At 58.4% G+C, this 18,958-nt stretch overlaps 2 protein-coding genes across 5 annotated transcripts in view; both read left to right on the forward strand.

Annotated features, from left to right (window-relative positions):
- The window catches only part of GDPD2 (glycerophosphodiester phosphodiesterase domain containing 2), a 19,973-nt gene extending 6,811 nt beyond the window's left edge, over positions 1-13,162 (forward strand). The window contains exons 3-17 of the mRNA XM_017819140.1: positions 4,686-4,834; positions 5,894-5,997; positions 6,070-6,163; positions 6,367-6,426; positions 6,768-6,866; positions 7,247-7,340; positions 7,782-7,927; positions 8,393-8,475; positions 9,013-9,163; positions 9,702-9,917; positions 10,786-10,937; positions 11,294-11,441; positions 11,676-11,758; positions 12,201-12,229; positions 12,499-13,162. Coding sequence (XP_017674629.1) covers positions 4,721-4,834; positions 5,894-5,997; positions 6,070-6,163; positions 6,367-6,426; positions 6,768-6,866; positions 7,247-7,340; positions 7,782-7,927; positions 8,393-8,475; positions 9,013-9,163; positions 9,702-9,917; positions 10,786-10,937; positions 11,294-11,441; positions 11,676-11,758; positions 12,201-12,229; positions 12,499-12,551 — 1,626 coding nt within the window. The 5' untranslated portion in view covers positions 4,686-4,720 and the 3' untranslated portion in view covers positions 12,552-13,162. The remainder of the gene's footprint in view (positions 1-4,685; positions 4,835-5,893; positions 5,998-6,069; positions 6,164-6,366; positions 6,427-6,767; positions 6,867-7,246; positions 7,341-7,781; positions 7,928-8,392; positions 8,476-9,012; positions 9,164-9,701; positions 9,918-10,785; positions 10,938-11,293; positions 11,442-11,675; positions 11,759-12,200; positions 12,230-12,498) is intronic.
- Positions 13,163-13,757: 595 nt separating this feature from the next.
- Positions 13,758-18,958, forward strand: part of DLG3 (discs large MAGUK scaffold protein 3) — a 76,669-nt gene continuing 71,468 nt past the window's right edge. For all 4 annotated transcript variants that reach the window (XM_017819264.1, XM_017819265.1, XM_017819266.1 and 1 more), the window contains exons 1-2: positions 13,758-13,832; positions 15,856-15,987. In XM_017819264.1, the coding sequence (XP_017674753.1) occupies positions 13,817-13,832; positions 15,856-15,987 (148 nt within the window). In that variant the 5' untranslated portion in view covers positions 13,758-13,816. The remainder of the gene's footprint in view (positions 13,833-15,855; positions 15,988-18,958) is intronic.

Genomic DNA, 18,958 nt, shown 5'->3' on the forward strand with positions numbered 1-18,958 from the left:
CAGTCTCACCCCTAAACTCGACTCCATCCTTCAGTCTCACCCCTAAACTCGACTCCATCCTTCAGTCTCACCCCTAAACTCGACTCCATCCTTCAGTCTCACCCCTGAGCTCGGCTCTGACCTCGGGCGCTCCCGCGGGAGCGGCGGCAGCGCGGCCCGAGGGCGCCCCCTGGCGGCCCCGCCCCGGCACTGCCGCGCCCTCTCCCGCCGTGCCCGTTCCCGTTCCCAGCGCAGCTCCCGCAGCTGCTCCTCACGGGCCGGGGGTAAAACGCGGAATAGCGGCCCTGCCGCCGCTCCCCTTCTCTGTTCAGCCCCTGCCGGACCGCACCGCCCGGCCCTGAGCCCGCAGCCGCGGCGCTGTCCCACCCTGGTGGGCAGAGGTGGGCGCTGCCGCCCCCGGCGATGGGGCTCCCCCCGCAGCGCCCGGCTGTAACAGCGAGGGAAGGGGGCTCCTGCCCGGCGCGGTCAGACGGTGACCAGTACCCGGGGAGATCCCCGCCAGTCCCGCTGCTCCACTTGCGCGTGGCTGAGCGGTGCCTCCCCCGTCAGCTTTGCCTCGCGCCCCTAAAATCCACAGCTTTTTGGAGCTCTGCTGCAACCTCCCCTTCTCCAGTATCCCCGTGATCTCTTTATTCATGCCTGGGTTTCCCTTCCCCGCCTCCTAAGCTGTTTCTTGGTTTAAGTGGTCCTTCATTTCACACCCCCCCCCTTAGTGCTCACTTCTTCATCTCCTTTATAACCTGCAACCCAATCCCTGACAGTGGATCTTCAATCCCATGAAATGGCCTCTCTGCATCCCGGAGCACAGGTCCACTGGGAAGACTCATGCCCACAGGTTTGCTCTGCTGTGTAGCTGGTCCGTGTCAGAGCTGGCACAGCACGTGGATGCAGGACGTGAACCTCAGTGCTACCTGCTCACAGCTCACAAACTCTGGGGTCAGGGCTGCTTGTTTGTCTGAGGGGTGTTCCTGGCAATTGCAATGCTTTCAGCTTACTCCTTTGGGTGCAGAGCAATGGGTGTTACAGCACAACTCCTCCTGCAGTGCTCCAGACCTCCACTGGTAAGACCTTAATCAGCACATTTCCTAGAGCTGTTCAATCAGCTGTGCCAAAGCTGTTAATAGTAGCGTGGAACTGGATCAGCTGGGGGCTGAGCGCTGAGGCTTCTGCCCAAATTGGCAGTTTCTGTGTCACTGCAGGATGCCATCATCTCCCTGTAAATCACCTTTCTCAGCTCCTTTGCAAGTGGCAAATCATAGGGGTCCCTTGAGATCCCAGGCAAGGATAGATCAAGCCACTGATACAGAAAGGTCTGAGTGCCTGTCGTCCACCCTGGCTCACCAGGGGCTGTGCTTCTGCCGCGACCTGGAGCGGAGGGTGGGGAGCACACAGCTGTGCTGTGCCACAGGGAGGGATGGGGAGATGGAAGGCATCAGCACATCCGTCTGCAGGTGGCATCAGGTTCGATTTGGAGCCTCCTGTCAGTCCGCTGCTTTAGCAAAGTTTGGATGAGTTGGTTCTGAAGCGTTTCTCTTGGCTTAAGAAACCACTTTTACTTCTGTCTTCAAAGCATGCCCTGTTGAATGTCAACTGTGGTGGCCCGGGATGCGTCTGTCCCCGGCTTCCTCTGCAAGGAAGGGAAAAGTCCCCCTTTGACAGAGGAGCTCCCACAGCCCCTCGCTCGAAAGCGCGGCGATGCACGAAGCTCTGCCTCCATCTGCATCTCCCGGGAGCTCTCCCCGGAGCCTCCGCCTGCCTGGACGTGGGCTGCCTGCAAACTCCTCTGCGCTACGACGCGTGACGGCCCCCGGGCCCCTTCCCCCTCTCTCCTCTGGGCCGGCGGGGCCCGCCCTGACCCCAGCCCGGCCCCCCGCTCGGCTCCGCTCGCAGTCTGCCCGCCTCTGCCGGCCTGTGCGGACCTGCCGCGGCCGCCCCGCCGGGCCACGGGCACACCCAGGAGGGTGTGAGCTCAGCGGGAGCGGGGCGCTGCCACGCATGGGCCCCGGCAGAGCCCAGCCCCGCGCTCACCTGGCCCGCCGGAGGCCCAGCGGTGGGAGCCCGACGTCGGCGGGGAGCAGGTATTTCGCCCCGGGGTGGCAGCCCCGGCCGTGGGGATGATGCTGTCCCGCACTGCTGCGGGAGAGCTGGCAGAGCGCCACGTGGGGTGATCGTCCTACCCCTGCGTGAATCTGAGCGGGGGAAAGAAAGGGGCTGCCCGTGCTGTTCCCACACTGGAGAGCGGGAAGGGGGAGCCCAGGTCTGACTGCCTGGGCATGAGGCTGGGAGTGGGGGCTGTGGGCCAGGCTTTGCTGCTCTTGCTGTTTTGGGGTCATCCTGTTCCTCATGCTGAGCCCATGTTCTGCCTTCCCTCCTGTGAGGAAAGGGAACAGCGAGGCTAGGCATCAGCTCCTGCTGCCCTGCCTGGTGGCACACAGCCTGGGCTGGCTCAGCTGCACCAGGGCAAGGGGATCTTGCCCTGCACATGGCCACCTGGTTGTCCTGTGTCAGCATCCCTGGGGCACTGAGGTCCTTGCAGGGCTGCAGGCACATGTCGATGACTGTAGCAATGAGTTTGTCACCCCTTCAAATCCCCTGTGCTTCCCACAGGCTGTAGGTGTGCTGTGGTTGTTGTTTGGTGGGAGCTAAAGGAGAGATCCTTCCAGCACTGGACCCTAGCTCACAATCTGCTGCTCTCCCGTAGGAGCTGGAGCAGAAGCTGAGCAGGATCTGCTGAGTGCCTATCCCAGCTCTGTCTGGGACCTGTGCTCTGTACGGGGGTATCACAGCATAACTACTGATGCCACTGCTGCAGTCCCACTTTGAGCTGTGGAACAGGGTGGCATTTTCCCTCCAAACAGCACCATTGGGGTGGATTTGTGGCCAGTCCTGTGCCACTGCTCTGCCAGGCTCCAGTCCTGGCAGTGACAGTCCCCTTGGAGCAGCTGAGCACTGAAATACAGCTGGTGCTCACAACCACTCCTACTGTACTTTGTACCCTGCGTGGGAGCCAGGCAGCAGCTGCTGGCACTGGTACTTTGCCTGTGTGACCCGTGACAGGGGACAGGGTGAGTCCCAGCAGAGGCTGGCTGAGCCCACTGCTCCCTGATGGAAGTGGGGGGCTCTGCTTCTGGTGACAGTAGGGGTATGAGCCTTCAGCCAGAGCCGCTGGGCATCAAGAAGGGAAATATCTGGTCTCAAGGCTTCCTGCAGTTGTGTTAAGGTTGGCTCCTTCAGTGCCATCACTGAGCAGGTCACAGCTGCTGATCTGGTCCTTAGAAGGTAGAGGGGCAGCAGATGTGGGGCACTGCTGTGCTGCTCCGCATCCTCTGTGCTTTGACTGGCTGGATCTGCTAATGGCAGCCCCCCGACCTCCCCCCGCCTGCAGAAGCTGACTGGGCAGGTTGGGGATCCTGCTTTCAGGTTGGTACCTGCCTGTGTGTGCCCCAGCAGCCACTGGTCTGGGTGGGTCCTGAGGAAGACTCTGCACCCCAGCCCTGGAGATGCACGTAGTGGTGGTATTTGGGAGCAAGGTGACAGTCTGGGGTCTGCCCTGTTAGAGGGAGAGACCAGGGCATGGCAGAGCCGCTCTGGTCTTGCTGGCTGGGCCTGGGAGGACCTGGGCTAGCTCTGCTCCCTCTCTCCACAGCCCAGACTGGAATGGGACATGGCTGTACTAGGCACAGCATTGCCCCCACCGTTGGAGAGGATGTGGCTTGGGAGGATGTGGTCAGCTGGCTGTCATGCCTGGCTCACAGTAGTCACAGTGAAATGAGAGTCTGGTTTAATCCACAGCGTGATAGTGTTGTGTAGGGTGCCTGGCCTGTTGGGGAGGTTGAGATGAGGAGGAGGAGCAGCTCCACAGCAGGGCAAGCAATAGCAGACATGGGGTTTCTCAGGGTGGATACAGGGAGACCTCGTTTGGGGCTAGGCACCAGGATCTGGGGATCACAGCAAAGCATCCTGGCCCTCTCCCCTTCCCAGTGCTTCGAGGACTCAGTAGTGGCCCCACACTCATTCTGGGTCTCTGTGACTGTGGAAATGGGTTCCCCCCATAACTGATGCTCACCCACATCATCCCCCGTAGTGCTTGGACCAACAACCAACTGGTGCCTGCTCAGCTGCAGCTCCTCCAGCCCCACTGGGGTCTCCTTGCTGTGCGAGCTGAGCTAGAGGGCTGCCAGGAGGGTACTGCATCAGCAAGGACCTGGGCTTAAGGAGCAGAACAGGAACTTCCAGGCTGTTGCACGTACCCCCAGCTGCACAGCAGAAGCCCCAGGCTGTGTGCGGCCCATGTGCAGTCCTTGCATCTGGGGGGCCTGGGTGCAAAGTTCTGTCCAGCTGGCAAGGCTGCCTGCCCCTGGAGCCTGCATAGTGATCCTGGCTCCCAGGAGGAGTTCTGAACCCTGGGCTGGGGAGCAGGCTCTGCTCCCTGCCAGCTCCAGGCTTGCTTCAACTTGTTGAGTGAAGGGTCCCAGAGCAGCCTGCTGAACTGGTTGGGCTGCACCCTGTGCTTCTTCTTTCCATGGCACCATGCCATGCCTGGGAACACAACCAGCAGCCCCACTATGTCCCAGGGCTCTGGACCACTTGCCAGGGTACCTGGACCCAGAAGGCTTCAGTGCCCCATCCTCATGGGGGTGTGTGTTGGGAGGTCAGTGCCAACACCTTGTGTGTATCCCCCACAGGACACCTGACCTCTTGTGTGGGACAGTCTGATGCTATGGCAGACCCCCCTGCCTGCTGTGCTGCCTGTGCCACCTGCCTGCTCTGCCCCTACAGCTGCCAGTGCATCACTGCCAAGAAGGAGAAGAGGAAGGGCCTGAGAACCACCAAGGTGATGCTGAACTGGGATTAGCCAGCCCCTATGTGGGAGGCTCAGAGCAGTGGCCAGGGTGTGCAAGAGCTCTGGCTGGGATGCTCAGCCCAGACACTGACCTGATGACCTCTTGCCACTGCTCCTGCTTCCCAGGGCTGAGCCTGAGAGAGCTGGGGTGCTGCCTAGCACCCTCTCTGTCCAGGGACTGCCCTAGCCTGGAGCAGTGAGAAGGCAAGAGGGTGAGCTGTCTGTTCCCACTGGGTGACAAGAAGGGCGGAGCAGCACGAGTGTGCACCTGTGGCAGGGCTCACACGTGCCTGGAGCCGAGCAGAGCCCTAGGGCTGAGCATGGCAGCAGGTCCTGGGGCACCTGGCCAGGCACGTGGGAGACACAGTTCCTGGGCTGGGTGTGGCCCTCACCAGGAGGGTGTCCTCGCCAATTTGTAACCTGGGAGTGGTGAGGCCCTGGGATTCTCTGAGGTCTCTGACTCCCATGGGAGTGGCTGTGCTGCTGCTTGTCCTGTCTTGCCTGGAATGTACAAACAAGTCTGGGCTGTTAGGTGTCCCTCTCAGCACCTGTGGCACCCCTCACTTCCCTACACACGTGGGGCTAGGGGCTGGAGATCACGTAGCTGGATCTGGCAGGAGCAGTCTGCAAGTTCCCCACTGCAACGGCAGCTCTAAGGCACTGCACCCCTCCCTGCCCAGCCCACAGATCACCCAGCCAGAAGGGAATCCCTGCCCCTTCCCATATCCAAAGTCCCAGTCTGCTCTCGGGGAATGCTGCATGGGAAAGGAGGCAGTCTTGCTGCAGGAGCCACCCTCTTCAGTAGCTTTTTAGCTTGTTGTAGGAGATGCTGGTTCATATTCTTTTAGCATGGGTCCAGCCAAAAGAGCTCTCCTGGGTAACTGTGATCCCTGCCCATGGGGCAGCTCAGTGCCTGGCTCCCTGGGCCAGTGCCTGCTGTGACCCCCTGTGCTCCGTGCTGCTGGCTGGGTGCTCCCCAGGGGTCTCAGCAGCCTGACCAGGGCCAGTTGCCCTGCAGGTGTGTGTATAGCTGTCATCTCCCGCTTTCAGTGTGACTGCAGCTGGTTCCTTTTCCTCTTCTGCGTCTTCCTCTTCACACTGGTGTGGCTCTACTTCGCTATCATCATCCTCAATGATTTCCACAACTTCAACGAGTGAGTAGGACCCCACATCCAGCCTTGTTCCCCATGTCACCCCTGCTGCTCTAACCGTCCCCTTTCCGGCAGGTTCATCTTCAAGCAGAGGAAGTTGTGGCTCGACTGGTCCCTGGTCCTGCTCATAGCTACAGCTGTGCTGATCACCTACTCGTCTGTGCTGCTGGTGAGCCCTGCTGGTCTCACCTGCACTGGTGGGGGTGTGGATGTGTGCTGAGCACAGGCTGGATGCCGTGCCCTGTATGGGGCCCAGAGGAGCCCACAGCATCTGGAGCTGGGTCAGCCTGAGCACAGCCAGGCTGAGTCCTGTGCCCTTAGAGGGCTGAGGTGTGGGGTGCAGCCCAGATCTGACAGCTCTTGTTCTCGCAGGTCCTTGCTTTGTGCTTGCAGCTCTGCGGCCAGCCCTTGAAGCTACACTGGCTGCACAAGGTGAGAGACTGGGGGAGCAGGGAGATGTGCCTACCCTGACTGCCCTTGCACCTTCAGAAGCTGTGACCAGCCTGCTGAGGCTGTGGTATGGCTGCTGTGACCCCACTGACTGGCTGTATGTCCCCGCTGAGCTGGGCTGCAGCTGTTAGTTCCTCAGCCACATGTCTCTGGGATGGGAATATTCCCACTGCTCAAAGCATGGAGTACAGAGCTCAGTTGCAAACCCAGATGGGGGAAGTGGGGTCTCAGGACTTGGGGCTCATGAAGAAGGGATGAGGAGGGCTCTGCCTGCCCTGCAGGATGCTTGTGCTTTCCTAACTGCCCTGTGCACTGCCCCACAGATCCTGCTGATCCTAACTGCCCTGGTGGTGGCTGCAGCCTTCACAGGGCTGGGAATAAAGTGGGCAGAGGAGTGGAGAAGTGCACGTATCTCCCTGCAGGTGAGTCACCTCGATACCAGAGACTCCCCCACTGTACCAAGTGCCTGGCCTTAGGGGACGAGCTGAAGGGTGGTTACTGAACACTCCAGCGTGGCTCTGTGCCATGGGGGTTAACTTTCTGCCCTTGAGTTCTACTGCCTGGCCAGGCAAGGTGCTCCTCCTGCTCTTGCAGTCCTGCCTGGAGCAGCTGCCACCAGGATGATGAATGGTGGCTGGACCAGAGCAGGGGGTCTATGCAGTCCATCCAGGAGCCTGTCCTTCCATCCCTGGCACTTCCAGCAGTACTGGCTGCAGTGGCAGATCCCTGGCCTTGGAGCATGTGTATTTTGGGGACAGGGGCTGGTCTGGTCCTGGCTGACACTCTCCCTTTGTCTCCCCAGGCAACAGGTCCCTTCCTGCACATTGGAGTCGTGGGGGGAATGACGCTCCTTGCCTGGCCCCTGGCCAGCTTTGTGTACCGCACCCGCAACACAGGTAACCCCCTCCAGGGTCTGCACATTCCCCCTCAGCTGGTGCCCTGCTTCCTAACACCCAACTGAGCAGCACTGTTGGCAGAGTGGTGCTCACAGAGGTTCAGTGCAGTGGGATCAGGCCTCCAGTTCTCAGTCTGGTAGTAATAGCAGTTGTTGGTCGCTTCTTCTCATGCCCAGCCCTTGGTGCAGCTTCAGCCCTCACTGCTTGGCAGCTGGAGGAGGGCTGCAGGTGGGAGACCCAGAAGTGCTGGGTTGGGATAAAAGGACAGGTAGTGGGCCAAGAATAAACCTGCAGTTTATCCCTGAGGCTGGGGATACGGTGCTGGACCTAGGGCAACCACAGGTTAATGCCAGGTGAAGCAGCCTTGGATTATTCCTAACGGCCTGCAAAATACTTCCTCTGTACCTCACCCTTCTCTCTATCTTCTGCCTCTGCCTGCAGGTCTCAAGGTGTTTCTGCTGCTTGTGTACTGCGCAGTGATGATTGCACTGTATCTGGCTCCTCTGGGAATCACCTCCCCTTGTCTCATGGAGGAGAACCAGCTGCCCCCCAAGCCAGCCCTGGTTGGCCATCGAGGAGCACCCATGGTGAGTGACCAGCACCCTGGCAGTGGTCAGGGTGGATGGGACAGGGTGGATGGGACAGTGAAAGCCTGGCCGTGGGGCACCAGATCCTTGCTGTCACAGGCCTGGATGAGCTCTGGCCAGCCCAGCGGAGCAGGGTCCCCACAGCAGCCAGGGCAGCTCAGGCTTGGAGGATGGGTGAGCTCAGGGTGAGGAGGGGGGTTGCTTCCTGAGCACTACTGGAGCAGGAGATGTGACTCGCAGCAGAAAGCCTGACTGTGTAGTGTGGGCTGGGAAGCAGAGACGAGGCAGGCTCTAGCTGTCTGTCCCCACTCCTTTTCCATCCCCCACTGTGCCAGGATCACCCCAGTCTCATTGTGGTTGCCCTAGAGCCCAGCCAAATTGCTGGATGCAGCCAGGCAGGGTGAGTGCCTGCCTCCTGCCCCATCCTGCCCATGCCCTCTGCATTAACACTGTTCCTCTTTCCAGCTGGCCCCCGAGAACACCCTCATGTCACTGCACAAGGCAGTGGACTGTGATGTGCAAGTCTTTGAGACAGACGTCATGGTGAGGTAAAGGGGCTCAGAGGGAGGAAGGGGTCTGTGTATCCTGGGATGGATATGCCCACGAGGCATTCTGGTACACACCTGGAGGACTGATACAGCCTGCATTTGGAGGGAGCCCTGTTCAAAGGGTTCTGCCGCTCCCACTCCCACAGTATGGGACTGGCTCCAACTTGGTGTCCCAATGATCTGGGAGAGGTACTGGGTTTCTGTCCTCCTGATGCAGACAGATTGCCTTCCAGGGAGGGAGGCTCCATCACACGAGGAGTACTGCTTGGAAAACAGAGCCTGGCTCTAGTTCATCTCATGTAATTCTGCTATGGAGACAGCTGTTGCAGAGAGCAGGGAACTACTTGGTTCCTGGCTTGGTCTCTAGGTGCTCTGTACCTTCTGGGCACTCATATTTTTGTGTAAAGGACAAGAAGAATAATGCTGGGGGCTACCCTAGCAGGTGGCTGGGATGGGGCAGAAATGCAAGGGCAGGCAGGGATAGGAGACAAACAGCTTACAATAAAAAAACAGCTTCCCTCTCTGCTCCTTTGCCAGTGCTGATGGGGTCCCATTCCTCATGCATGATGAGGAACTCACCAGGACCACCAATGTGCAGGCTGTGTTCCCTGAGAGGGCTGCCCTGAACAGCACTGCCTTCAACTGGACGGACCTCCAGCAGTTGGATGCTGGCAGCTGGTTTCTGGAGGTCAGGATGCCCTAAGGGTGGCTGGTCAGGGATGGGTGCATTTGTGGGCAAAGCATTAGCCCTGCCCTGGGGCTCCAGAACCTTCCCTCTGGAGCGCTGGCCCTGGCAGACACCTGGACAGGGTGCAGAAGCCTGCACAAATCCCTTGGGTGCGGTTATGCCCCAAGCTGGGGTTTGTTCTGACTCCTGAACTGAGTCACAGAGGAGGCTGGTTTGAGGGGAGATGTCTTGTGTTTGCTCTGAGCTGCACAGCCTGCCTGGGCTTGAAGGTAGCTGTGGCAAGGCTCTTCCCAAAAGGTGACTAACTACTGCTGAGCTGCTTTGAATGCCCACAGGTGCTGGGTCTGCTTGAACTGTGCTGTTAGGGGGGAGAAGGGTAGAGGTACCACATGGGTGTGTATAGGAAGGATCCCTGTGCCTGCCTGCACTGTGGAGAGGCCATTGTAGGAAACTGAGAGCCATAGATGGGCACCAGTCTGGGAGGTGGAAGCTTACAGGGGCCCTGCCTATGCTGACTAACCCTCTCTCACCCTTGCAGCGGAGGCCGTTTCCCACCGTGCAGAGTCTTTCTGCTGGTGATCGCCACCAGGCAACTCAGCAGAGGATCCCCTCCCTGGGACAGGCCCTCGAGGCAGCCAAGCAGAGCAATATCTCCATCATGTTCGACCTCCGGCCTGAGAACCACAGTGACTACCAGAGCTTTGTCAATGCCACCCTGGCAGTGATATTACAGTCAGGCATCCCGCTGCAGCAGGTGAGCTGGTCACCGCCCCACCGCTGCCAGGCCCTGCTGTCACACCCCTGCCGTGGTGGGAGGTGCCCTGCCAGCCTCACTGAGCATCCCTGACACCCCATACACCACATCCCCATAGATGATACCTGCTGGGCAACCCTGTCCAGGTGTGGGGTTCTCTAGCTGGGAGAAGTTGCCAGTAATTAGGGTTTAATGCCTATAGCTTCAGACCCCTCCAAATACTTTTGTTTCTCAGCAGTGGCCACCTTGGTGTGTAAACAATGACTCAGTCTAGGGAGGGGACCATCACTGCCAGCATGAGCAGGAGTACAATGCTGAGGCTTCCACCTCCCCCCAGTGCACCACACCTCTCCCTGCAGCTCTTGGACTTCTGCTGCAACCTCCTGTGTTCCCTTTGTGTTTCATCCAACCTCTGCAGCACAGAATATATGCTGCCCTTAGGGGATGAATTAGCACTCAAATTGCCTCCCTTCCTTGGCTTTTTGGGTATGTAGGGCAGGAGGGGACATAGCAAAGACTTCTACTATAGTGCTGATCCAAGGTGCATTCTTGATGCAGTGTTGGGGCCAAAAGGGATGCACTGCTTGATCCCTTCAAGGACCCAGAAAGAACATAACTGCTGCAGCTTTCTTAGGCTGGAACTGCTTTCTCACCTCAGTGGGGTCTGTAGTGCTTACTTCTTGTCTGGGACAAGCTCATAGGAGGCTGTCCTGGCTGAGATCCTCAGGGAGGAGCTGAGCATGGAGTTGGGGTCAGGGAGCAGCTGTCTAAGCAGGCCATGTGTGCCTGACCCTGGAAGGAAATATTGGAAGAGAGCAAACTCCCTGGAGCACCTCTCCTCTGCATGTGCCCTCTGGCTCTTGCCTAGGTCCTCTGGCTTCCAGACGGGTTCAGGGAACAGGTCAAACAGCAAGCCCCAGGTGTTCAGCAAGTCTATGGCCGGAAGAGACTCCAGAATGAGAAGGAGCCACTACTGCATGTCAACCTGCCCTACCAGGACATGAGCTCTGAGGAGATCAGGTGAGAACCCTTTGTCCAAGTGCCTGGGAGCTGTGGGGGTCTGGGCACTTTCCCAGCTCTGTCGCAGCAGAGGTGAGGGCCAGCTGAGGCTGAGTGCTGGTGTGCTGCTGGGAAGGGCTGGGTGAGTGCTTTGTGGACAAGCGTGCCTTATCAAGGCTGGGCTGGTGCAGGGGATGGAGCTGGCTGCAATCCTCTGCCTTGCCAGCAAATCTGCCCTGGGTCTGGATCTCCAGACAGTCACTCCACGTGGCTGAAAATGCTGGATCATATCCCAGATGTGCAGTCCTCTCTGGCTGTACATGGAGTGTGATGGCACCCTGCTGTCTGCTCCTCTGACCATGGCTGTCCCCATGCAGGCAGTACCGCCAGGACAACATCTCTGTCAACTTGTATGTGGTGAACCAGCCCTGGCTCTTCTCGGTGCTCTGGTGCTCTGGGGTGAGCTCTGTCACCACCAATGCCTGCCAAGTGCTGAAGGAAATGAAACACCCCATCTGGCTGCTTGTAAGTAACCCCCCCATCCTTCACTCTGCCCCACAGCCCTGTGTCCCAGGCACTTGTGGGTCCCTTTCTGCAGCAGCCCTGTGCAGCCAGCTTCCTGGAGGGTGTCTTCTGCTCGGTGCTGTACTGGCGTGGGAGCAGGTGACACTGTAGAAGGGACTGGTGTCCCAGCAGGCTGGCTGCCACCAGTACACTGCCCCTAGCTGGTGGTCAGTGGGTTCTCTTGTTGCCTTGCAGCCCAGCAGCACATATCTCATGATCTGGATCGTTGTAGACTGCGTTTCCTTCCTTACCATCCTCTGGGCCTTCCTCTTGCTGAAGTAGGTTTGATCTCTTTACCCCTCCCGAGGCAGGTCTGTTGGGGGACGTCACAGTGTGGCCTGGGTGGTTGGTACATATCCAAACCTGGTCATATCTGCTGCCACCCCTCTCTGGACTCAGATTCTGGGGTGGTCCCCTCCAGTCTGGCTAAAACAGCACAGTGTGTGGAGGCAGCTTTTATCCCCAGGCTGCAGCTAAAAATCTGTCCTGACTCTGCATCAAGCTGCTGAATGCCTTAGTTCACACTTCCTAACTCACTCTGTACCCCAGGGTTTGGTGGGCTGGGGCTGGGGGACCCTGGTCCTTTTTACCAGTGCTGCATACACTGAGAGCAGATCCCTCGAGGAACTGTGGGGCCCCACAGCCTCCAGCTGGCAGCTTAGGGGAGGGAAGCGGGAGGCCAGACTTGCATGCTAACATCAATCCTATTCCATCTCCTAGGAAATGCTCCCACAGAAGGCGGCCAGCGGGTGAGTGCGCACGGGATGAGAGCTCCCCTCCCTCGGAGCCAGGCTGCTTTCTCCAGCCAAACGTGACAGAGTGGTTTGGGATGGCTGGGGGAGGGAAGGGAATCCCAGCCCAGGGAGTTCCTGCCTTGCCCTTAACAAACAGCCCTGTGGGACAACACCGGGGAATCCCACATTCCCCAAGTCTCCTCAAACCTGCTTTTCAGGCCACTCCGCCTGTTGCTAGGGGATGCTGGCTGCCCACGATGACTATTTTTTCTCTCTCTCCTCAGAGTCTGAGACGGATGTGCTGCTCACAAAGATCAACAGCTTGATGCAAGAGTGACCCCTCTTGCCTGCGTCAGCCGTGGGGAGGGGCAGCCACAGCCCTGCACAGCTCAAGGGGGGAGTGCTCCTCAGGCCAGCTTCAAGGCTCCTTTCCTTCGCAGGCTCCTTCCTGAGCCTTCCTTCTCCCGTAGCCTTCCTGGCTCTTTTCATGGTGCACAGCTGCCCTCAGCTGAAAAGACTTGGAACTGGGTTCCCGTTTCCCACTGGCAGCGAGGAACTAAAGCTTTGCAGGGATTGCCTAGGGTGGAATACTTATCCAGCAGAGTTGGAGCTGAGACCTCTGCCTTGCGGTTTGGACACTAGTGGGGTTTTGGGTCACTGTTTGGTGCAGGGGAAGGGCAGTCTCTACCTGTCGTCACTGCAGTGGCTCTGCAGCCACTGAAGGACACCTGGTTTATGTGTTGTTCGTCTGGCTTGAGGAGTAGAAAGTGGGGTGTGGGGTGGCTTTTCACAAGATGAAGGGGGAGCTGAGCTCTTCGCACCCCCGTGCTGGACACAAATCCTGCCCCTGCTGCTGCTGGCTTCATGCTTCAGGGCCAGGGTCCTGGCACTCCATGCAGCAGTTAATGCCTGTTGTTCTGGGGGGAAAAGGAGCAGGGCTAGGCTTGGGGGGTGTCTGGGGCTGGCGGGATTACAGTCACACTGCTGCTGCCGCTCCAAGGCTGCGGAGGGAGCGATGGGACTCGGCATCAGACACGTTGCAGCAGGGCCTTGAACATGGAAAGGGGACGGAGGGGGGGATGGGGTATCATGTCAATTTTTCATGTCAGTTTTACTTGTTGCTACCTATTTATGTCAATAAAGCAGAGGAGCGGCAGACAGACCCCGCAGGGCTCCGGTGGGCACGGCTGCATCCTCCCTTTCCCCGCGGGTCGCGGCTGCGGGAGGCGCTGCCGGCGCGGGGCAGGGGCAGGCGCAGCCCGGACGGTGCCGGCCCGGCGCGGGCGCGTTCCGCGGCGCCTCCGTGCCACCTAGTGACCGCACCGGGAACCGGGGCCGGCGGGCCGGGCCCTCCGCAGCGGGCAGAGACGGGAGGCCGAGCCGGGCGGGGCTCCGGCCGAGCCGCCCCGCAGCCCGGCGGGCTCCGAGGCGGGGCAGAGCGGCGGGCGCGGGGCGCTCCCGCAGCCGGGGCGCTCCCGGAGGCGGTGCCGGCGGGCGGGGGGCGGCTCCCGGCCGGTCCTTGCGGGGCGGGGCGGGGCGGGCGGCGGCTCGGCCGCTCTCGGGCTGGCACCGAGCGGAGCGGCCGTCGGCCACGGCGGAGCGATGATCCGCCGGGAAGGTAAGGAGGGCACTGACCGGCCCGGCCCTGCCCTGCCCTGCCCGCCGTGCCGGGCACCGCGCCCCCCGCGCTCAACAAGTGTCCGCCCCGCCGGTGCCGGCGCTGGGACCGCGCCCGGTGCTCCGCGCCCCTGCCGGGCAGCTCCCGCCCTCGCTCCCCGCTGCGGGCGGCCGTGCAAGCCAGGGGTTAAGAGCCGAGGACGGGGCGCCCTCGCTTCACGCCCTCCTCGGGCTGTGGACGTGTCCTCGTGGCTCGGAGCGGGTGGCCGTGGGATGCTGTGCTCGCACAGCCCTTGGGTGCTGTGGGGAGGAGGGCGGGCGTGGGGGTGTGAGTCCTGCGAGGAGGGGTCTTCTGTAAGTGGGACTTGGATGCACCTTGAGGCATGGTGAGATGGGCCCTGGACAACACGCGCTCTTTCTTGGGTGCTGTAAAAAGGGTCCTCCAGTCTCACCCCCATGCCAGGTGCACAAGCACTTCCCCAGAGCCAGTGCTCCCCCGCTCCAGCCGGCTGTCACCCAGTGCCGGTGGCCAGCAGCACAGAAGTCAGCGCAGGGTGCGTGATGCTCTATCTACACAGCCTGGACTGGGGTGGGAAGTTCACACCAGGTTCGCAGTCTTTGTGTCCTGGTGTGGTGGCCCCAGTTCTTCATCTGTTTCTTTAGCTTTTGCAAATAAGGTCAGGAATGACCAGGCAAAGATGTCTCAATCCTGCTCATGGGATGCTGGGCAGTGTTTGAAGCAGTCTTATCTTGCAGAAAAGGAAGCTCTTAGTGATAGTACAGGGCTAGGGTCCCCATAAAGCTTAGGGAAGTCCCTGCTTTTCATGGAGCCCAGCTCTGAGTCGGAGCTATTCACGCTTCCCCAGACTCCTTTCCTTGTTCTGCTCCCACGATGAGTCACTGTGGGCTGGGGACACAGGCAGGAGGACCCCCTTTCCCTTTCGGCCGAGGAGGAGCTGGGAGTCTGGGCGAGCTGGGATACCAGGTGGCACACACCCTAGCAGACACAGGCCCCCTTGTCTGATGACCTGAATTCTCTGCCAAGAGCCCTGTGATGAGCAGGGTCATCCTTTCTGCATGAGTTCCTGGCTTAAAAGATGAGTCTCCAGCAGTGGCGGGACAGCTTCTCTGCCTCCTCAAACAGACGCTCTTTGTCTGCAGGCTGCCTGGGTGACAAAGGGAAATATCCACTGATAGGGCTGGGACGGTCTCAAGGTCCACAGGAACTTCCCACCTGCCTGAGATGTGGGTCACATCTGAGGTTTGGGCTGCACTGGCAGCTCTGGCTGTCTGCCCAGAGAAGCATGGAGGTGTCCAAACACAGAGCTCACAGCTCCACTATTTCAGGTCCAGGGTTTTCATATAGCTATGTGAGCCCAGTCTTTAACCAAAGCATTGCTTTGTGGCAGTCTCCAACTCCCCTCCTGGCCAGCATCTCCTTTGACCCCAAGGCATCGTGTTCCTTTCCCACTTGTCTCCTGCTGACCCACAGCTGCTTGCTGCGTTGAGCAATTCTTACGCTTCACCCTGTAGAAACCCAAGTTTCGCCACTCATGGAGCTGAGCTGTTTGCACTATGTGAATGGGCCTACACTCAGCGTTGCTGCAGCCATCTGGCCCCATGTGGGAGACTGCAGCTCCTGCAGTAGTATTCATAGCCCTGTGCAACCGGGATGTGTCCAGCTCCTGAATGGCTTCTCTGCCTGGGAGGTGGCAGAGGTGTTCAGGCTGCCCAGTGCCACAGGGTTCAGAGGTGAACTGACCTGATTTTAGCCCCTGATTTTCAGGGGTTTTGGCAGAACCACCTCCCCTGCAGCCCCTGCCCAGTTCTCCACTATGGGCCCTCTGCGCCTCTCAGCAGGGTTAGCTCATCCAAGTGTGAGTGAGGAGACCGCTTTTGTGGCTGTCTGATTCTTAAAAATCCAAGCTGGAAGGCAACTGGAGGCATTATTCAAGCCTGCACTTGAGCCTTCCCTTAACATTCTTCAGTGTTAATGCCTTGTTATTCCTGTGTCATCTCTGCAGACACTGAACGGGCAGTGGAAATTCTGACCAGATACCAAAGCACCCTGCGGTCCCCGGAGGAGCAGGAGCTAAAAGCCTCCATTGGAAAAGTCTCGCACATCTTCCAAAGTGAACTCTTCCAGGCTCTGCTGGGTAAGCTCCTGCCTCGCAGTCCCTGTGGCTTTGCGGTTAGCGGGGCCTCCCAGGGGCCTGATCCTGCACAGGTGCCTGGCACTGACCAGACAGGGCACATCCTCTGCAAACACATGGCACATAATTCCAGGGAGCTGGGCTGTCTTTTCCCTCCAGGACTTGGGCAGGAGATACCAGGGGTCAGGGCTGCGATCGCTGGGTGTTTGTGATGCGATTCCTCAGTTGCGTGATTAAAGACAAAGGGTAAAGCCTTCTTCATCTGGTCATGCCAGATCTATCCAGCACCTGCTAAAGGATCCTGCCATGCTGTGAGCACCCTCTGTGCAGTGCAGCCACCGCTGGGTTTCCAGTTCTGCTGCCGTACAAGGACACCCCACCCCAGCCTCATCACAACCTGCTGCTTTCCACTCCTGCTGCCAAATTGAAGGGAAATTAAATTTTTCTATCTTTAAGAGAGAATCCACATGTATCCAAGCTCCTTTGGGGTATTCTGGCCTTTTTTGCACTTAGACCCACAAGCACTTGTAAGTAACACACTGTTCCAGCGGCTCCATTTCACACAAGAAATAGATTTAACAGCAAGGCTCATCTTGGGGCCGGACACCAGAAAATGTCATTTTTAGCACTGTATAAAGTTCTCCATGTGGATTTAGACAAATACAGCTAGAGTCTTGCTGGACTTTGCAGCTTCTCTGTGCAAGACACAGGGCTATCTTGCTGATAAGGGCATTTGAAAATGCCCTTTCTTTGCAAAGTGTTTTTTTAAGAAAAACAAAATTCAATGGGTTTGGACTCTGAAGCTGCTTGACTCCATTCCCTGCTAAATCAGACCAAATCCTGGCTGTGACGGTTGACTTAGAGCACTAATTTCAGAGTTAATCCCAGAGAACCATTTGCAGAAGCTGCAGTGTGTGGAGAGGGGCAGGAGCTCCCACTCAGCTCCTCTCCTTAAGTTCTATTTGCTGTGGGCCTCGGGAAACACATGCAGCCCTGGTGGTCTCTTTTCCTGGGTCTACTGGGAGAGAAGCTTGGTTTTCCTGGTGGGAAGGAAGGGAAAGCACCCCAAAGGCTCTGCACTCCTAGAGGGAATCCTGGTCCCCAGGGTGCAGAGGTGCACATGTGGTGTGTGGCTCATTCTCAGTGCATTTTGACCCAAGGCTGTCACAACCCTGGTGCTCCCCCTCACCCGCCTGTCTTGTCTCTTGGCAGCTCTCACCTTTTCTTCACACCTCTGCAGCCAGAGACCCACTTCTGTGCCTGCAGAGGTGTGAGTTGCCAGCAGCTCCTCTGTGCTTCAGGTTTTCCATTGAAGATGAAATTGAGTGGTGTGTCTTGAGCTATTTTATTCTTTCCTTTCTTCTTTCTTGCTGTTGGAGCATCACCTCGAGGCTTTCAGTCCCAGCGTGTCCTTTTGAAGGTCTTGTGCTGGAATGTCTGTGCCAGCAGAGACACGTGGCTAGGGAGGCTTTCCCAGGGCAGGTGGGCCCCCACACTGAAGGGACCAGTGTGCATCTCCTTTCTTGTCTCTTAATTTATACAACCCGTTCTCTAAATGGTCCACAGCCCGTGGTTCACCCCAACCTGGAGGCTGTGATCGCCTCGGCAAACCTGACATGAACCCAACACCCCTGGCTGCTTTTGTGTGCTCTGCCAGTCCTCCCTGGGGCTGTGTGAAGGCAGTGAAGCAGCTTTCCCAAGGCCCAGGGCTGTTGATATTAGTGCAGAAGTGTTGTGGAGAGAGTGTAGCTGCGGAGAACACGTCTGCACACGCGCCGAGCCGGCTGCAGCTGCACGCTGGCAGGCGGATGCTGCACAGAGCTCCCAGCTCCCTGCTCTCAGCCCTCTGTCTTGGTGCCCTGTCAGCGCTGGCACGGGGGAGTGTCGGGAGTGTCGCTTGATTGCTGGTGACCTTTTCAACTGGTTTAACAGGATATTAATTCCCCCGTGCCAGAGCGAGCTTTCTCTAGATGTGTTTACCTAAACTAGGAATTTGCATTAATTACTTCCGCCCCCTCCCCCCTGCTTCCCTTGGAGTAGGTTTGTGAATTCCTCTGTCCCAGCATGGACATTGTGTCTGGCTGCGTGCTTGCTGTGACCACACACAGCTGGCACGCACTGGGTTGCCTCGTGTCCACGGTCCAGACCCACTGGAGCACAGTGACAGCACTGGAAGGGTGATAGGACATTTCTGTTTTATTTGCTTTTCACTCCTCCTTTTCCCAGTGGGCTGCTGTGTCCCTGACTGAAGTTTCTCCGAGTCACAGCGCTGGTTCAGTGTTTATCTGAGGGAGGAGGATTTGCAGAAGAGCCACAGATACACCTCTCAGTGCAGAGGCTCCCATCTCACTGGCCCACACCATGCCAGATGCTTCTGGCTCTGGAGAGGCCTTAGCCTCCTCTTGCAGCCTTTCAGCAACAAGACCCTGCTTTTTTTCAACCCCTGGGGATGATGAATGTGTGAGCATGGTTTATCCCTGTCCTCAGGTCGTCTGCTCCTGCAGGTAATGCTTTCCCAAGGCATGCATTGGCTGGCTGGAATTTGAGCATCAAAATGCATTAGGCCATAGAAGAGCTACCAGAAGTGAAAAATATCATGGAGTTTGCCAAGTTGGTCTATATAAAAAAATGCCAGGGATACGACTTTCCATATAATTTTTTTTCAAGAATAATCCATTTTGGGGGCTCCAGAAATTCCAGTTTGTCCATCTCCAGAGGTGGATCTGCTGGGATGTTCAGATAAAGTTTGTGTTGTGTCCAGGATGCATCTGTGTAGTGCTGGATGTGTCTGTTACTGTGATCGTGCCCAGTGTTGCTCTGCACATGCACCGTGTTCTGCCAGAGCACAGGACAGCCCCTTAAATCCTTGTGACCACCTCCCTGTCCCTGGAGCTGCCCATGCCTGGGGCACACTGACTCTGCCAGGACTGCTCCTGTCCCAGCGGGTGCCGCGGCTGGCTCGGCACGGCACAGC

The sequence above is a fragment of the Lepidothrix coronata genome, unplaced genomic scaffold, assembly GCF_001604755.1.
Source record: "Lepidothrix coronata isolate B3197 unplaced genomic scaffold, Lepidothrix_coronata-1.0 Scaffold73, whole genome shotgun sequence".
Classification (NCBI taxonomy): domain Eukaryota; kingdom Metazoa; phylum Chordata; class Aves; order Passeriformes; family Pipridae; genus Lepidothrix; species Lepidothrix coronata.